Source organism: Canis aureus, chromosome 18, assembly GCF_053574225.1.
Source record: "Canis aureus isolate CA01 chromosome 18, VMU_Caureus_v.1.0, whole genome shotgun sequence".
Lineage (NCBI taxonomy): Eukaryota > Metazoa > Chordata > Mammalia > Carnivora > Canidae > Canis > Canis aureus.
The window spans coordinates 19144827-19163437 of NC_135628.1; the positions used below are offsets into that span (position 1 = coordinate 19144827).

General features: G+C 41.2%; 1 protein-coding gene across 6 annotated transcripts in view; it reads right to left on the reverse strand.

Moving 5' to 3' along the window:
- The window catches only part of CREB5 (cAMP responsive element binding protein 5), a 494841-nt gene that overhangs the window by 9930 nt on the left and 466300 nt on the right, over positions 1-18611 (reverse strand). For 5 of the 6 annotated variants that reach the window (XM_077856412.1, XM_077856413.1, XM_077856414.1 and 2 more), the window contains 2 exons: positions 9354-9677; positions 5126-5356 (listed from right to left, as the gene is read on the reverse strand). In XM_077856412.1, the coding sequence (XP_077712538.1) occupies positions 5126-5356; positions 9354-9677 (555 nt within the window). The remainder of the gene's footprint in view (positions 1-5125; positions 5357-9353; positions 9678-18611) is intronic. The other variant, XM_077856411.1, reaches the window with a different exon arrangement.

Here is an 18611-nt window from a genome sequence, read left to right on the forward strand (position 1 = left end):
ACCAAAGGCCCAAACAAAATTGATAACTCAAGGGGCACTTTTGGTCTAGAGATAGCAAAGCTCTTTATTAATAAAGCAATACATTGTCAGTATAGGAACCGAGAACCTGGGAGTAGGATGGTCTGTACAAGTGTAGGAACCTGAAGACTACCGTGGTAACTGATCCTTTAAAGATAGATGTGAATATGGACATATTTCTTAAAGTAATGCATTAGTAATTATGTTAGTTGAGTTATGGTTGGAAAACCAATGCCAATCAATATTCTCCATAAAGAAGAACAATCAGCCTCTTGTTTGGATCATACACACGTAATTCCGATGCTGTTAAGGATGAAATCAAAGTCTTTTGGCCACAGAAGCAACAGAAAATCCCAGGGCAACTTCCAGCAGGAAAAGGAGCTCTCAACAGGGGTTTCAGAATAATACTGTCTGGCCTCCCAAACTGCCACACTGAAGTAATGGTGACAAGATGGTCAGAGGAGTTCTCCAATTCCTGCCCCCAAAATGGTGGTTACTCTTTGAGTGTTTCTGTTTTGCCTTCTAGTGAGAAAGCTAACCACCTAATAATCTAATGAAAGAGTCGATCTTTATTTTTTATTCATTAGTCGACTACCTTTAGTATTCTCAACTATGCCTATATTTCAAGTCTTGTATTTCCTGAGGGGGCCAGTTCTGGCACTGCCCGTGCTTCCGAATCTTATCAGGGCAGATTCCAAAGCTATAGCTACAGTCTCAGTTTAGCACAAATCCTCATGTCCATGTATGTGTCCATATTGTTGAGAGAGTCTGTAGAGCCTTCATCAGATCCCATTAGGGAGACTTTGGATTAAGAAAGGTTGAGAATCGCTGACCTAGAGAAAGCAGAGTAGATCATGTGCCGTGCACACGCATAATCACCATCTTCAAGTCTCCATGCTAACTGACCTAGGAGATGCTAGACTATATTTAAAATAAAAATGCTTTTCGAGGGAACATAAGTAGAATCACCTTGAATTCATTTTGGGAGAGAACAACCAGATAGCAAATGTTTCAAAATGCATGGAAGAAATAAAATGTTGCCCGCAGCTCTAGGAGGGAAATAAAAACCAGGCCTTCCGGAGGCACTTTCTTACTCTGAATTACCTTGCTTTATGAATTGAGGCAAATCACCAATTTTTTTTACTCCCCTGCATGGGTTATAATAATCGTTCTAGGTCTTCATATAAAAGTACTTTACAAAAGCAAAGTATTAATAATCAGTATTAATTATCCTGTTGAAATCCGCCCTTCATTTTTTCAGTTTTTGAACTGAGTTTGGGTTTGCTACTCTAAAGCAGTTAGCCATTTAGACAGGGACTGTCAGAGGCTAGACGCCGTTGTATTAATCCATTCTTTAACCCATAAGGTTGTCTAGGGGGTGAAGTAGTGCCCCTATACAGACATTCAATACCATAATAACATATTTTAAACAAGTACTCCAAGAAGTTCCTAATAGCTACATTTGCAGTTTTTGGCTTTGGGGATGTCATTCTGTTAATATGATAAACCCAGAATGCTTTCTGATGCAAGCAGTAGTCTGTGCCAAAAAAATAATTATCAAAATGGGCCCTACAATATAGCACCCACCCACACACACACCCACACACACACATACCCCCACACACTTATTTTTTCTTTTTTGTAGATTAGCCGAGGCCAGGTTTAGTTCATTCTAAAACAAAGGACTCTCAATTTGTAAGGCAACAGTTCCCATCTGGCCTATTCTCTTGCCAAGTCCCAAACCTGGGCTCATGTGTCTAAAATTTTAGCAGCGACTTAGGCCATGTGTCTTTGCACTAAAAAAGAAAAGCAATTATTTCCACGGGCGACCAGATGATTTCCATATCATCTACTGCACACAAACAATCCACCGAGCACCCCATCAGTAGTTGATAAATTCAGAGCTGATCTTAGCTAGTCTGTCAGAGAAAAGAACGTGGATTCCTTTAGTTGAAGAATTGTCTACAATGAAAGATCATACAGCAGTGGTTTGGGTCAAGAGGAGACTTGCTTGAGTCCTCATCCTAATACTTGCTGGTTGTGTGACTTTTGGGAAGACTCCTTTTGTCCCCTTGACCCTCAGTTTTTCCCTCTACGAAACGTCAGACTGGGTGGTTTCTGATATTTGCCTCAATTCCTATACCTGTGTTGACCTCTTGGGTTTAGATTTGTTGTGAGACAAGGAAATGAAGTCTGGGAGTTTGATTTTGTTTTCTTAGGTCTGATTTTTTTCCAATCTGAAACTCTGCAGCCCAGCTAAAAGGTTCTATGCTGAAAAACAACTCAAAAGTGGCAGCTGGCCATCCAGACCTTGGATATTCCGTTTGGCTAGAGTTTGTTTGCTTAGCACCTTCCATTTCTGTTTACTTAAAATTTGGCTCACTGGACTAGCCTCAAGAGAGACACCTTTTTCTTTTGACAAAGGTCCAGTAAGAGGGAAAGGGTCATTCAAAGGTAGCAGAATCTGCATATCCTCTCCAGCATCACAAGGCATGATGTGGAGCACTCAGCATCCCAGAAAACATGGAACGGCTGTGGTTTCTGTCCCTCTGAAGCAAAGCAGTGGTTGGAAAACACAAAGAATTCAGTCTTCTCGGAGACTGTCCCTTCCTTGGGCACTGCTTTAACAACCAAAAATATTGGTGCCTGTTGACTGGCCCAAATAAAACTTTCCAACCCCCTGGTTTTGGGGAGCTAGAACTCTAGTATCTTTTTTTCCTTTGTCATCTATGGTCCTAAAGAATGGTAAAAATTAATGGATTAGGGCCTTGTAAAGGGTAAATTTATCTTATGTGTTTTGTAAAAGCAATAAGATACAGGCATATGCCAAGTCATGAAAACATCTGACTCCAGGGAGACCAGCATCTTCACTTTCCCTGGATCTCTGCTGTGATCTCTCCTTGTTTTTAAGCTCTAGGACCATAGTCAATATGCTGATATAATTCTGCAAGGACTCATTTCAGTTAAAACTGATTTAAACATTTGTTGGCATCTGATATGTGCCAGCTGGCTACTCATGGCTCCTTCATCTAAGACAGTGGTTCTCAATCACTAGTCTGATTTTGCCCCCACAGGGTATAATCACAATGTGTGGAGACGTTTTGGTTGTTACAACCTGGTGGTGAGACAGGGGGTGCTACTCATACCTAGGAGGTAGAGGTCAATGATACTACTAAATATCTACTAAGAATAGGATACAACAGAGAATTATCAAGGCCCAAAACCAATAGTGCCAAGATTGAAAAATCCTGCCCATTTTCATGGTCCTCTTGCAAACCTCACAACTGGTAGCAAATTCCAGAGATTCCCACACGGCAGTCATTGCAGAGCCAGTGGCTGTAATATTTGCTGGATCCACATGTACCAGAGTTTTTATTGACTTAACATGTTTGCACAAATTAACTCATTATTTAATAATTTAGCCTCATCCTTACCAAGAGTATCTGTGAAATTGAAGGTCTGATGTTCTAATTACATTTTTCAATATACACAAAAATAAAAACATGATGACTATGAATGTTAAAAGTGCTTACCATCTTCTACCTAAAAGCTTCTCACATACCACTGTGGCTGCCAGGATTTTAGAACTACAGATTTTCAAGTTGCTATGACTTTCAAGGTGTTAAGAGTCCCGCCATCCCACTGTGGCTTGACTCCCTTCAATCACATCCTTGCCAAGTAGTCAGGCAGCCAGTTCTTGGACACTCCAGAGATGGGGAACTCATTCATTTACTCAACAAGCAGATACTGAGTATAGACACTCAGGAACTCAGCATGTTAGCTTGACACTATACTAGAAACAGGGTTAGGGAGTAGAGTAGGGGGAAAGGGCAATAAGATAAGACACAGCCCCCACCTTCATACACATATAAGCCACTGGGAAGAATTACTACTCTATTTCCCATATCTGCTATATATGTTTCCCATTGTCTTTCTCATGTCTATCACACAAAGGATGATAAATTTAGTGGAAAATGTAAGCATCTATATGCAGTCCATGTATAACCCAAGCTTTCTTTATATATTTTCGTGTACACATTTGCTGCCCAAGGCCATTTCCATTGAATGCACTGAATATGCAAAAGCTTTGGAAGCTTGGCACCTCTACTGTTCCTTTCTAAAGACACAGAGAACCAGGTGGGGAAAGGTGAAGGTGACCTACAAAAACTATTGAGGAACAGATCCTCCCCATTTGGGGCAATCTTTCCCCTGTTCCTTCCACTTTTCAGCCATTCTCTCTGCTTCTAGAAGCACGAGGCCGTAATCCCCAACTCTTAAAGCTATCCCTGCATATAATTATTTAGTTGCTTTTTCTGCTGGTGGAGAGGGCATTCCTTTTCGTGTGAGAACAGATGCCCTGAACGCATCATTTGTACCACACAAGGTCCGCAGGAGGAGCCCTGGGTACTACACTTTCCTCCCCTTCTCTCAAACGCTCCCAGAAGTGGCCTTGTTAGGAAATGTCCCCCGCTGAGCCACCCACGAAAAGGAAAAATCTTGCAAGATTCAAATCTTGTTGAGTTAGAAAATGAGACGGGAACATGTCTTTTCCTATAGAGCAAAATAACAACCATGAATGTTCTTTTCCTCCATTAAACAAAAACAGCGGTCACCCAGTGGAAGTCAAAGCAACCCCCTCCCTGGTGAATACAAAGAACTGCCTTTCGGTTGAAGATTTATTATGTGTTAGGTACCGGGAAAACTGCTTTGGAGACATTAGTTCACTTATTACTCCCAACGACTCTATGAGGTTATTACTCCCATTTTATAGATGAGGACACTGAGGGCCTGGGGGTTCAACACAATTAATGGCTGAAGGAGAGTGTGAACCTCATCTGACCAAAGCCTATGCTGTCAGCCCTATACAACTCAGCTGGGCAGCTTCTCTCTCCTCAGAGCTTTGCAGGCAGATTGATTTAAAACTGAATGGTCATTTTGTTTTGTAAAGTGTCCCAGAGTTAACCAAAGCTTGAGGAGTAGGCCTGCAGTTGCTCTGTGGGCTTCGTGTGGTATTACTGCTTAGGTCAACAAGTGCCTGCCGGGGGCAGGAAATGCCAACTGTACACAGGGCTTTTTGAGTCCCGAGGAAAGAGACAGTGGCCTGCACCTGAAGCTGCATGTTTGTCTGGGTGAGTTCTTCTGCTTTCTTTTCCAGTGACATCACCCAGACCTTCCTCTTCTGTCTGCAGCGGGTGGCAGCTGCCCGGTTCCGTTCCAGAAATTTCCTCCGCCTCTCGTCGGGATCTTCGTCCACCACCCTTCGCCGGCGCCCCCCTGTGGGCTGGGGCGGCTGTATTGTCTGGGTTGGCTGCATCTGTTGCGTCGCTGGTGAGACCTGCTGGGCATGGGAGGGAAGGGGGTCAGGGACAGAGAAGGAACATGCTGGGTGAGAGAAGAAACCCAAGCTGGTATTGGAACACAAAGTACAGAGAGCTGGTGGCTCTCATCAAACTTGTTTTCTAAGAACAAGTAACTAGTGAAATCGTGCTCATGAAAGGCATCGCTGAACTATCTTCGGTGATATTTTGGCAAGACGTAGAAATGATTCGCGAAACAGAGTCAAATAGATTTTTTCCCTGACAGCCATTTGGGCTGAACCACAGCTGAGGAAACATGTTTAACATCTCCTTCAGATGTTAAACATGTTTTATTTAAGGTGTGTTTTAAAGGTTTAACGTGCCAGCGCAGGGCTACAGGTGAAAGCAGAGAGACCAGGGTTATTGTCACAATACTGATGAGTCTTCTGTCCTCTGCTGAAAACTCCTTCTGGGCAGGTTGTGAGCTTTCATTCTCCTGGTGTCAAAGCCGTGTTCCTAGAACACACCTGTGGAACATCATCACCCCTGCGACTCCTGCCGAAAGAACCCTGGGAAGCCCAGAAAGCAGCTACAATCCTATTTTCACCATTTCAGAGTTCTTAAAGCGAAGGGCCTAGCTGGACTGGCACATTCCAGATGGGTCCACCTGCCCCTTGGAGCTGAGCCGGAGCCAGGCCTTTCCAGATGGCTGGAAGTGGGGCCTACACGATGGATGCCCAGAGTAGCCCTGAGCCCTGTAATACACCTTGTCTGTGTTACAGGGAGAGAGGGCTAGGAAGCACCACATATATTGTAAGGAAACCCTAGGAGTGGCAAAGCACTTTATTAAAAATTTTTACTATACTTATAGATTCCCTCTAAGAACTGCAAGAGGCTCAGTGGTACCTGAAGTTTTGGAGACTCCTGCCCATACAGCTTTATTTCCCTTCATAAGGCAGACATACAGCATTGAGTGAAACTTTCACGACTGACTCTTTATGTGTCTGGACACCTAATGTTTTCCCTAAAGCACTGCACTCCTTTCTTCATCCTCAATAAAGGGTGTTCTTTTTCCTTCTCATTTCTCAGTCACTCAGGCTTATGGCTGCAATATCTATAAAGTTGTTTTACAAGAGACATTTAACCTATAGAAATAACAGGCAAAAAAAAAAAAAAAGTGTTTAAAAGAAAGCACAGCAACCTTTGCTACCAGATTCTGAATCTGATTGAAATCCATCAGAGTGACTGTAATTGTACTAATAATCGCTACTGGTTGACATCAGTGGACTGAAAGCGATATATTTTAATACCGAATTCTATCAAAGCTTCTATGACTCACTGTAGAAGAAATCAGGCTCAGGCCTGAAGTAGATTGCATCTCAGTGATTTTTATTTAAACCGGAGACATTTTCTAAAAGTGCTTATTAGTGATTCCTTTCCTCCCAATCACAGAGAAACAACAAAATAAATTTAGTGTTGAAGTTCTTATTCACCAGAGTGGCTGGTGAAAATGCGAGCCTTGTTACTAGCAAAGGGTTAGCACTTGCCATTTCAGATGCTGGCTGCTGAGCTAGCTACCTCAAAGCAAAGCATTAGGAAGGAACTTGCTAACTTGGCCATTTTTGCCTGTACCATTTCTTTTAGGCAATTTGTGTTGTCTAACTGTCAGCCGCAAACAAGACTCTCAAGGAGGCAAAACTGGGTTTTGAACCTCCATCCCCAAGACCTCTCAGTTGATACAACGTTCTCCCACCAACCTTTATCTCTGACACTTCTCCTGTGCCTTTACCCGAGGGGTTAAGTTATGTGGTGGCTTCAGGCTCAGGCTTGGTTCAGGGTTGAAAGCGCAGTTTGGCTAAGAGAAATTCCTAGTGACTGAGGAGTGATGCCAGGACTCTAGAATCACATCCTTACATGCAAGAGAATCCCTAAGAAGGCAGGAGGAATTGCAAATGCAACTCTAAGACCAGAATATACATCCCTGGTAATTACTGTTACTTATTTTTATTTTAAAAATAGAATTCTTTTGGCATAGATGCTCTGAAACTTTTGATAAAAAATAATGAGTTGTTAGTTCATAAAGGCAAATTTATTGGAAGTCATATTAGAATCTCACAGTCAGGAGGACCTCAATAAACTTCTGTTCCTAATGCTCTAATCATTGTATGCTTAAGCAATATGACAAGATCTCAGTAATCAGCCAAGTTCATATAATTTAAGGGTGGCATTTTGAGTATTGTCTAAATGATCTTGTTCAAATGTTAACAAGAGCAACCTGTACTCTTTCTCTTTAGTATGGGATTAAAAAGCAACTGTTTGTGCAGCTAATTATAATAGCAATTAACTAATTGCATATACAGTTGGCCACTTACTGACTTGAAATGGCGGGCAATTGGCTAATTGGTAATTAGCTAATGAATGGTTTTTACATTCAACTAACGGTTATACTTGTCTGTGAAGTAACTTGCCGACAAGGAAACCAAAGCTTGATGCTATCCTTTTCCTTAAAAAAATAAGTACAAATGTGAATTTATTTGCCTATCTTTGCACTTCTAGTTTTCTTTGTCCCTTCTAACTGTCTCCATGTCCTACTAAGGCATTTGACTAATAAGTGCTTTGGTCGGCATTTTATTGCTGAACAACTTGCTAGACATCTATCATATTACTTCAGTTTGGAATTAATCATGGTTAACATGCATTGATACCTGTGCCAAGGGCTTTCCAGACATTGTCTTAATACTCCTAGAAGTCTATGAATTTCATCTATTATTACCACATTTTGCAGATGGGACCACTGAGGTTAGGGAGTTTAGCTGACTGACCACAGTCACACAGCAAGTAAGGTGGGAAAAGAATTACAGATTTTTTCTTACTCACTATGTAGAACTCCTCTGACTACCTTTGCAAAAGTAAGCTGACCTAATGAATAAGCTTATCTATTGAATAGGTAAGAGAGAGATAATAGATCAGAGAGTTGCTTGTGAACAACCCATCTTGTTGATGGCCATCCAAGTCTGGTGTTCTGGTGTGTGTTAGAGGAGAGGGTTCTAAAGCTCCAAACTGCCTAGTGTGAAGTTCAGAGGCAGAGGATGGAGGAGACGGTGAATAAGTGTTATTTGGAGATTCCAGGCTACCAACACCACTCTGACCCAACTGGTTGGAACCTGGCAGTGTGGGATGGGTGGAGGGGACTGACAAAGGTCATCCTGCTTCAAGATCCAAAGTGTCTTGGGCTAGCCATGCCCCTAGACATGTTCTTCATCCACTTACTAAAACGTACTTGGGCACATGGACCCGCCTCTCTTCTTGGGCTGGGTGACATAACGTCTGCCTGGTCCCCCAACCCTCTTTCAGTTGAGTCTAAATGCTGGCTTTCTTTCTAGCCACTTCTGGTGACTCTCCACCCCTGGGATCTGGCCTTTCTCTAGAACCAATCATCTACAGAGCTTGGCTCTCTGACTGCTGCCTCCAACGCACTTCACATTAGGTGGCATGAGTCACCTCTGTTCATCATTTATACAGCACCTTATGCCCTATCATCCATTACCAAGCTTCTTTGTCTGCCTGGAACTGTTATTTTTTAGATTTTTAACATTTAGTGTTAGTCAGAAGACTGTCCGTTGTATTTAACTTCCATTTTACAGGTGCCAAAACTGAGTCTCTGTTACAAAGCACTGAAGTTAAAATCATGGCTAGAATTCATTTATTTTTCTCATTTTTTTATTCACATCTTTCTTCACATGCTCCAAGTCTTCCTGATCTCCCATCGCTATTACTTTTTTTAGAGTTACCTTTGTCACACTCTGCAAACAACCAGATTTTGGAGAACTTGAAGTTTACATTTGCCCTCAGAGAGTAGACCTGATATTTACTTCTAGAAATGAGGATCTGGGAGGGTCTTACAGGTTACCATCATTTCCTAAGAAAGAACAGAGCTCAGAACACCCAAGCTTGTCACACCAGGTTGCTGCCAATGAGCCCCACATTCAAGCCTGCGCTGATAACAACAAGGGGGTAAGAGATCATAAAAGGGTCTACCTGTGCTTGGTTGCCGGAGTGCAGGGGTGGGTGTGGCGAGGTCTGGTGATGTGCAGGGTGCGCGTGAAGGTGGGAGTGGGAGTGATGATGTGGGTGGTTCTGCTGGTGATGGGGCTGAGGGTGAGGATGGTGTGCTGGGTGCTGGTGCTGGTGTGGGTACGGGTGATGGGCTGGCAGTGTCTGGTGCTGATGCGGGTGTGAGTGCATGTGATGGTGTGGCGTCTGGTCCTGCCGGGAGCCCATCATTTCCATCATGTGTCCCATGGTGTTCATATTCCCATTTGACATGGCGGCAGGGTGATGAGTCAACGCGGCCTTCAACCTCTGAAACAGAACAAAACAAGAGGGGACAACTGAGGTCAGTCGTGTACAGAATAGGGATTTTGAATCAAAATGACTCATAGTTTCAATTCTATGTTATGGTACTCCTGTCAATGATTTTTTATTGGTTGGCAGTATGACTTTTATGTTAATTTCAAATTCTCATATATATTTTAGCGGCTAGGAGGGTCAATGTTGGCTGGAAATGTTAATTCAACTGTCACAGCAGATGAACAGGATACCCTGTTAAGATGTAGGCAGTCTACTAAAGGGTATATCCTACTAATTTCCAAGTATCGAATATTCATCATATCCCATTGGCAGCTGAATATAAGGATAAAGTAAATAAAATCATTCAATACAATAATGTCACTGAACAGAGGGCTTATTTGATATGACACTGTGTTTTGTAAGGGTCACAAGAATAAAAGATTTATTCCTCTCAAAAGACTTCTCAAAGGCAAAAAGGAAATAACTTCAAATTTCAGAATACAGGAATAGTACTGATGTTATTTTAGGGCTTCAAATTAGATTCATGATCTAGAACTTTTGGAGTCAGTTAGTAGGTCTTCTCTATTTGTTGCCATAAAATTTCTCATAGTCCTGATGACCTAATTCTTCTCACACAATAACATTCTTCCGATTTGGGGAAGGAAGTGAGGAATGTGGAAAGATTCGGAGTATTGAATTCTACAGCTTCATTGATGGCCACATCACCAGGCATATCTCTAACACAAAAGCATTATCCATTAACAAGCAAATGGACATGCACATGAATAACTTATACCTGAATCTAAAGCAGGGATCAGTAAACCTTTTCTATAAAGAGTCAGATAGCAAATATTTTTACCACTGCGTGCCTTATGGTCTCTATCACAACCACTCGGTTCTGCCCTTCTAGTGCAAAAACAGCCATAGATGGTAAGTAAATGAGTGAGCATGCTGTGTTCTAATACAACTTTACTCAGGGACAGGAAGTTTGAATTCCATATAATTTTCACATGACACGAGATGCTATTCTACTTTTTGATTTTTCATCATTTAAAAATGCAAAAACCTTTTTTTAGCTATGCGCTGTACAAAATTAGGCCATGGGCCAGATTTGGCCCACGGGCCATGGTTTGCTGGCCCCGATTTAAAGAATCAGTTGGTAATCAGCTTAGTCACAGTTTCTTCAAAATTGCCTTTTCTTGTACACAGGCAATTATCATCCTATCCTGAGGGGCACAATGTGCTAAGTACTGTATAATACAGTTATTCCTTGGAAACGTATTTTCTGCAATGATGATAGTCTGGTTGGCAAGCTCACCCTGGCTTTGTGAAATATTTGCTAGGGGACTGAAAGTTCTCTCCTGATTTGTGTTCTTATCTAATTAATGATAGTGGTGTGCCATCACTGTGAAAAGGAAGAGTTGTATTTAAATGTGGGTCAAATCAACTAATCTCCAGCCCCCAATTTTAACGATTCTCGACTGTTCAGAGTAAGCTGCTGATAAATGCCAACTGAATTCATCAAAATCTTTAGTTAAACACAAGGAACCTCCACTTGTAAAAGAAAAATAAAAGGCAGTGGAGTATGTGACAGACTTTATCTTAACATTAGATAATCATTGAAAAGATTTCCTACATCCAGATTCAGTGACCACTAAGCCTACTTGCTTCCTCTTTCATGAGTATCAGCTACTGACTGACCTTCATCATATTAATCGTGAAGAAGTTAAGCTTCCTGAATCCCTGAGAAAGATTAGACGCTCAGTATTGACTGCGTTTATTACTAAACATAAAGGTGAACTCATACTCCTCAACTTCAATTTTTAGAAATGATTTCATTATTTTTATCAAAATTCTAATTACAAAAAAAAAAAAGCAATGCTTGAAAGTACAATAAAGTCAACAACCAATGAACCAAATGCACTGTTTATATTTGGTGGGTGAATGGCATTCCAGACAACTCTCTATATGCATATGTGGAGGTGGAAAAACAAGTAGAATAATTTCACCTCTGTGGGATAGTAACAGCATATAACTGAAGAATTCTAATTTGAATATAACCTAAGCAAAAGAAGTAAACAAATAAAATGAATTGCTGGACTTCGGCTGTATGTTTCTTTATGCCAAGAAAAGTTTCCAAATGACATCTCCAAACTTAAGGGTGAAGAAAATTATGAAATTATACTGAATCACTGGGTTTTTTTTTTTTTTTTTTAGAAATTGGGTAGTATTGATAAACTATTCTTCGTAGTTTCATTATTATAAAAACACAGCTATGTAGTACAAAAAAAAAATCAACTACTACAAGAAAATGAGGTGAAAGAGTAAAACCCACCTGCCTACCCTTTTCCCTCTGTGCCCCAGTCCCAAGTAGCTTGCCTTTGTTTTCCTTAACAATATTTCTTCCACACTTTTCTGTATGAGTAAAAGTAGCTAATAACAATGTCTGGCATTACTGCATGCACTCACTGCATGCCACTCCTCATTCTATGTTTTACAAGTATTAACTCACCTAATCCTTAGAACAATCCTACAAGGGCTAAAGGAGAGGCTAAGCCACCTGTCCAAGCTCACATCACTGGAGAAATGTAAAGGCATGCTACCTCTAGAGCCTGTTCTCTAAAACAAGAAAGAAGGTGCTGGAAGGCACACCATGCACACTTGCCAAAAACAGTTATAAACTATGTTATGCCACCTCCTTATCATCAAAAGAAAGGCAGAAAGAAGAGATAGGTATATGATAAAAATGACAAGATGCCATTGCTGCATGGTCCAGTGCATGGTGACTCAGCACACAATGAAGATCTAGATACACTCTTTCTGAAACTTGGCAGACAGAAGGATGAATGGTAAGAATTTCCAGAAAGCTCCAGTGCAGCAAAAGACCATGGGCTTACCATGATCACTTCCCTTGTTACATTTGTGAAGAATGGATACTTGTATTTCTCCCTCCCACTGTGCCCCCCAATCTGATAACACGTGTCCCTTCTTCTTGTCCCCACTTCCTAACCCTTGGGTTTATGACCCTTTTGTCTTTCTAATGTACAGAAGACGATATGGTGTAGGCACAGACACTGAAGGGTATGGCCCTGCCTTCCCATCAGCCCTTGCTCTTCTGACGCAGGCCCCACAGGCCTTTGCATTTGACAGTCTTCTTGCCTGAAATGCTCTTTCCCTTTCTTCAGTCATTTTATTTTTATTTTTTATAAAAGGATTTAATTATTAATTTGCGAGAGAAAGAGAGAGAGATTGGGGGGAGGGGCAAAAGGAGAGAATCTTCAAGCAGACTCTGGGCCCAGCCCAGAGTCCCATGCGGGGCTTAATCCCATGACCCATGAGATCACCACCTGAACTGAAACCAAGAGTGGAACGCTCACCTACTGAGATACCCAGGCACCCCTCTTCAGACATTTTATAGCTTTTAGCTCTTGGCTCCTCCTTAGTAAAATTCTCCTTGGTCTCCTGGTCAAAATCAATTCCTGTTATTACATGGTCCCAGTAAGGCCATATTCCTCTATTTAATTCAGTTTTTTAGTTATGATTTTTAGTATGATTATTCAATTCATATCCAGCAACCATCCCAGACCATAAGCTTCATGAGAGCAGGTTATGGTTGGATTGTTGGATTTTGCTCACTGTTAAATTCAGAGCTTTAGCACAGAGCCTGGTACATCGTGGGCACTAGATTCATATTTTTGAAATGAATGTCCAGATGAATGAATGAATAAATAAAAGAATCTTCTGAGGTTCCCGAGGATGCAGCATCTTCAACTTGGACCACTGCAGGTACTGTCTGGGGGTCAACCAAAGTCACTAGAAAAGATTACAGAAGTCATGGAGGCAGACAGGCTACAAATGCACTGTCAAAAGAGCTTCCTGCTCCATACCCTGCCTGCCTTCCCAAAACTGATAACAGAAATAAGAAAATGTAAAGAAACAAAAGGAATCTGCATTAACTTTCTCTTGACACGTTTTCCCTGAAAAAGTGGGTATGGAAAATTGAAAAGCTGTTTGGTCGTGGGTCACTGTGTTATCCCTTCAATGCTACAAACAACTTTCCCACCTTTAATTAGGAGCCAATGGCCACCTTTAATTAGGAGCCAATGGAGCCTGACAAATAAACACTCTGCACCAGATCTTCATCTCTCAAATAATTAGCTTGTCCTGTTAAGGGAAATTACTTGGTTGCCTCAAGTCTATTCTTGCATATTTCACGCCAAGACAATAATACTAGTAAGGCTTATAACATTCCCTTTAACTATTTATTCCCCCAACAAATACTGATGGAGCGTCTACTATGTGCTGGGCACATCATTATTTGCCCACTACCTGAAAGAAATGGGAGACACATAAAACCAAAGCTTTTTCAAAGCCCTGGAGAGAAAACACACACACTCCAGCGAGGAAAGGAAGGCTTTCAAGCACCTCTCAGAGCACCTCAGGCCTTGGGGTTGAGTCCACTCCTTGGGGTTGGAGCACCAGTTAGTGTCCTCTTTGCAGGAAAGCAGTGCCAAGAGGTGATTATTGGGGCCCTTCTCAAAGCCCTAAAGAGCCTACTGCTTCCCTGTATCCTGGTGCCAACACGAATCATTGCACTGTAAATCATTAAAATATACCAAATGTAGATATTTGTACCCCACTCTTTTCAGGGATGATGAATGACCATTAAATGAGTCCAAGCTGTATTTTGCAGAATGATTTTTCTTTCTGAAGCCGAACTGTGTCTTGTTTTAAATAACATTCTACCCAATGCCAAGAAAAGGCAAGGGAGAGAGAGGAAAATTAATGAGCAAATAAACATATATTTTTCAGCTATGAAAACTGGGGCTCTCACTGAGGTGTGGCTGCAAGAAAGAAAAAGAATGATTCTGTTTACTCTCTATCATCCTTTACCACATCCATTTACTTGAGAGAGCAAATCAGGAGAGACAGCGAGAAGCCCGACACAGCTGGTTTCAGTCAAAGAGGGTCATTTTCCTTCGTTCTGTGTATTTTACAAGATCCTTGTTCACTGTTCCCGATGGGAGAGAGGTGGGCCTGCTGCCCGGGATCCGAGTCCTGGTGAGGAACCAGCCACCGACCCCGCCGCTCCGCCCGCTTTCATCTGGGGCTTCGGGCACCTGGTGAGGCCCAGGTAGGCATGCACGCTCCCGACGTGCATGTGGGCCTGCGTGAGCACACACGCACACGCCACACCCACCCACACCCACCGCAGGCAATTTATCTCCCATTAACAACTCGCTCTTGCCAATTAGAAACATTTGTGGAACTGTAAAAACATTTCTCCTCCATCCTCAGCGCAGCCGATTGCTTATGTTTTACAGACTCTGAAAGCCAAGGCGAATTAAACATTATTTGAAATTCAGCTGGGTGGGGGTGGGCAAGGTTGGAGCATTCTTTGGAGAAAGGTTTTCATTAAAAACGGCTGTTGGGTTTTGTTCCAGAAAAGAATGTGATAACATCAAAATGTAGTGTTGCTGAGTTGACCACTGAGGAAGAGGCTGTGTATAGAAAAAACTGGGCAAAATCCGTATTCATCTTAACTTTCGAATACATGATAATTGCCAACAGCGGCGTCCCCAAGGTATTGCTTGAAATGTAATTTCTTCTTTCTTTCTCTTCCCTAGACATAAATGATCAGGTGAGAGGGTCAACACAGGCTTCAGGATGGTCTAAATGGTCAATGGTGTGGGACTGGATGCCTTCACCAGAGGGTCAGGGTCAATGATTACTGACTTGCTCTAGGTGTCAAGGATTTCTGATTCTAAGTCTCTGAATTAGTAAAAAACGAAAACCAAAACCTGATATGAAAAAACAAAATCTGATATTTATCCACTGAATTTTATGACTATTATACGGCCAGATCCCCCCAATGCTTCCCAAACTTGGAATGGGCAAACTTGGATGGGCAGAAAGAGTCCTGTCACACAGTGCCATGGGTCAGTCATATAAACTGTGAGCTTTATTTTGCCAAGATAGAAATACCTTTTTTTTTTCTTAAGATTTTTATTTGAGAAAGAACACACACTGGGAGAAGGGCAGAGGGAGAGGGGGAAGCAGACTCCCTGCCCAGCCAATGTGGGGCTTGATCCCAGGACTCTGGAATCATGACCTGAGCTGAAGGCAAATGCTTAACTGACTGAGCCATCCAAGCATCCTGAAATACATTTTTTTTTTAAAGATTTATTTCAGAGAGAGAAAGAGAGAAAGAGAGAGAGAAGCTAACATGGGGAGGGGCAGTGAGAGAAAAAAAGAGAATCCCCAAGCAGACTCCTAGCTGAGCATGGAGCCCGATGGCTCCATCATAGGACCCCAAGATCCCTACCCAAACTGAAATCAAGCATTGGCCGCTCAACTGACTGAGCCACTCAGGTACCCCTAGAAATAGTTTTAATTCCCAGATTCACATCTGGGCTTCCGGATGACCATTGAAAATAATCGTATAACTCTGATAGAATAGTGGATCTTAAAATCCACACTTATCTCAGGATCATCGTTGAGATAATTAACTTATATTATACTTGGCTCAATCGTTTAGAATAGAATCTGTTTCTTTCAAAACTTTCATAATGTAACTCTGGTTTGTTTAGCTCTGATGGTTTCATAATTTAAGTACTCATCTGTTTAGGTTTGGTTTGGTAAATAAATTTCAAATAAGGCTACCAAGCTGGAAGGAGAGATGATCCAGAAGGGCAAGATGCCTAAAGTCTAGAAGGTAAAAATATTCATATTCTTTGTCATGTTGCCATTACAAAGTATTAACTCTGAAGATATTAGACATAACGTAGTTAGAAAAAAAAAACACAAATAAATTGTATTATAAATCAATACTCTAGTAACCTGGAAAATGATGCAAGAACATCTCACAAATAAGAATAGTACCTTAGAAAAGTAGAACGTCAGCAGTTTTAATAAAAACAAGGAAAAGATTTGGTGTTTGATTTCACTCTCCCATTTTCCACTTGTGGATATAACTCCTAAAATGAGGAAAAGCAGACCTAAGTGCTAGGTGATACGTTAAACTGTGGTGGTTAAAAAGCCAAACAAGCCCCAGAGAGAAATCTTAGCAATTTCCCTGCCAGCCCTTTTCCTATCAATATCTAAATCATGTATTAATTACAGTTCTGCAGGAGAGAGCCTTTGAAAAATTCTTTTTAAATGAAGAAGCTAATGAGTGCGCATTTACAGAATTATTTTATTTCAGATACCACTTCCCTTCATCTCTTTGACTCAGTAGTTACCTTTTACAATTCAGCAGGATGGTGAGCATTTTAGGAGGCTGTATGTTTTAGTGAGTTTCAGAACAAGCTGATGTTCTGAGAGCAGGAGCTGGTTTCCATTCTGCTATAAGATAGCTTTTAATCATTTAGGGAAGTAAACCGCTTTGGCTCTGTGGCCTTAATCTACCTAACACATAAGGGCCGAATCTGGAGCTCCGTATTTCATCAGAGAAAGAATCTGAGGTGAAGGCCCTAAAAAGTAGGAATTTACAGGAGGAGAGAGTTATATGAATGTCTAGAATAAAGAAAGACATTATTTCAGAGGATTTCAAAAGAAGAACAGAAGACTTGGAGTGAGAAGTAGTGAGAAGTCTTTGCTTAGAAGCCTGGCTCCACCACCCTGGCAGTCACTTTGAGTTTCAAATGCCTCCTCTAGGTAACGGGGATACAAAATGGGATAAGAAGATGTATACACCAGAAGGATATATGGAATAATTAGTGGAACAGAGTACAGTTGTTTTCTGAGTGGTAAAACCAGCTTCCAATGAAAAATAACAAAGTGAGACATTAAAAAATATTTTTCTTAGCATTAAGATGTATGTTTTACTTTCAACTTTTAAAATTCATAGCAAAGCACAATAGAATATTAATCACCCATGAAAAGGAATGAAGTACTGATTCATGCTACAGCATGGGTGAATCTCAAAACCATTATGTTTAAGAAAAAAAAAGCCAGACACAAAAGATTAGATCTCCTATGATTAGATTTAAACAAAATATCTAGAATAGAGAAATCTACAGAGACAGAAAACAGATTAGTGCTTGCCAGGGCCTGGGAAAAGGGGAGAATGAGGAGTGACTACATAATGGGTACAGGATTTTCTTTTAGGGCTATAAGAATGTTCTGGAGCTAGGTGAAGGTGATGGTTACACAACATTTTGAATGTACTAAATGCTCCTGAAATGTACACTTTACAATGTCATGGTTATAGACTTTATATGACCTGTATGTCAATTAAAACTATTTTGAAAATAAAGCAGAATGAGAATCTCATTTTTTAACAGGGGGGCAATACAAACTCTTGACTTCGTCTGAGAATTACTAACAGCCACTTTGACGTCCCCTTAAGTAAAGCACTGTATTGCGAATAATAAAGGCCAAAAAGATATTTCGCCCTAGAATGGCTGCAAGTCAATGCCAGATTTTTAGTCTATGCCTCAGGGAGTTTGACTCCTCTGCAAGACATTGGCACCCTCTTTTCCCTACAACTCTGTCATCTTCTAGTTGGCTTAAAACTAAAGAGAAAATGCAGAAGCCATAGCTATCAACTGTGTACGATTCAAAGCTGGTAGAGAGCATTAAATACAAAAAGAAAGATTTTGGCAGACCGGCAGCAAGGAGTCTAAAAAGAGAAAATTGACAGGGATCAGGGTAACATCTTATGCTTGGTTCACAAAAACAAAACAAAACAAAACACACAAAACCCTAGTACTGTCCAAAGGCAGCTTAGTGGAATAACAGAGGATGTAGGAATTTCATGTGAATTTGTAAAGCACCATTATGTAATGCACACGTCAAAACAGCTGATGTGACTTTCAGTTGCATCACTGAAACTAGATTGCAGAACATCATGCAAGAGCATGAGAGTCCTGTCCATTCACCTCTGCATGGGCCACAATGTGCACCATACCAGTCCATGTCCCCTGCATCCCTGCCTCACGTCTC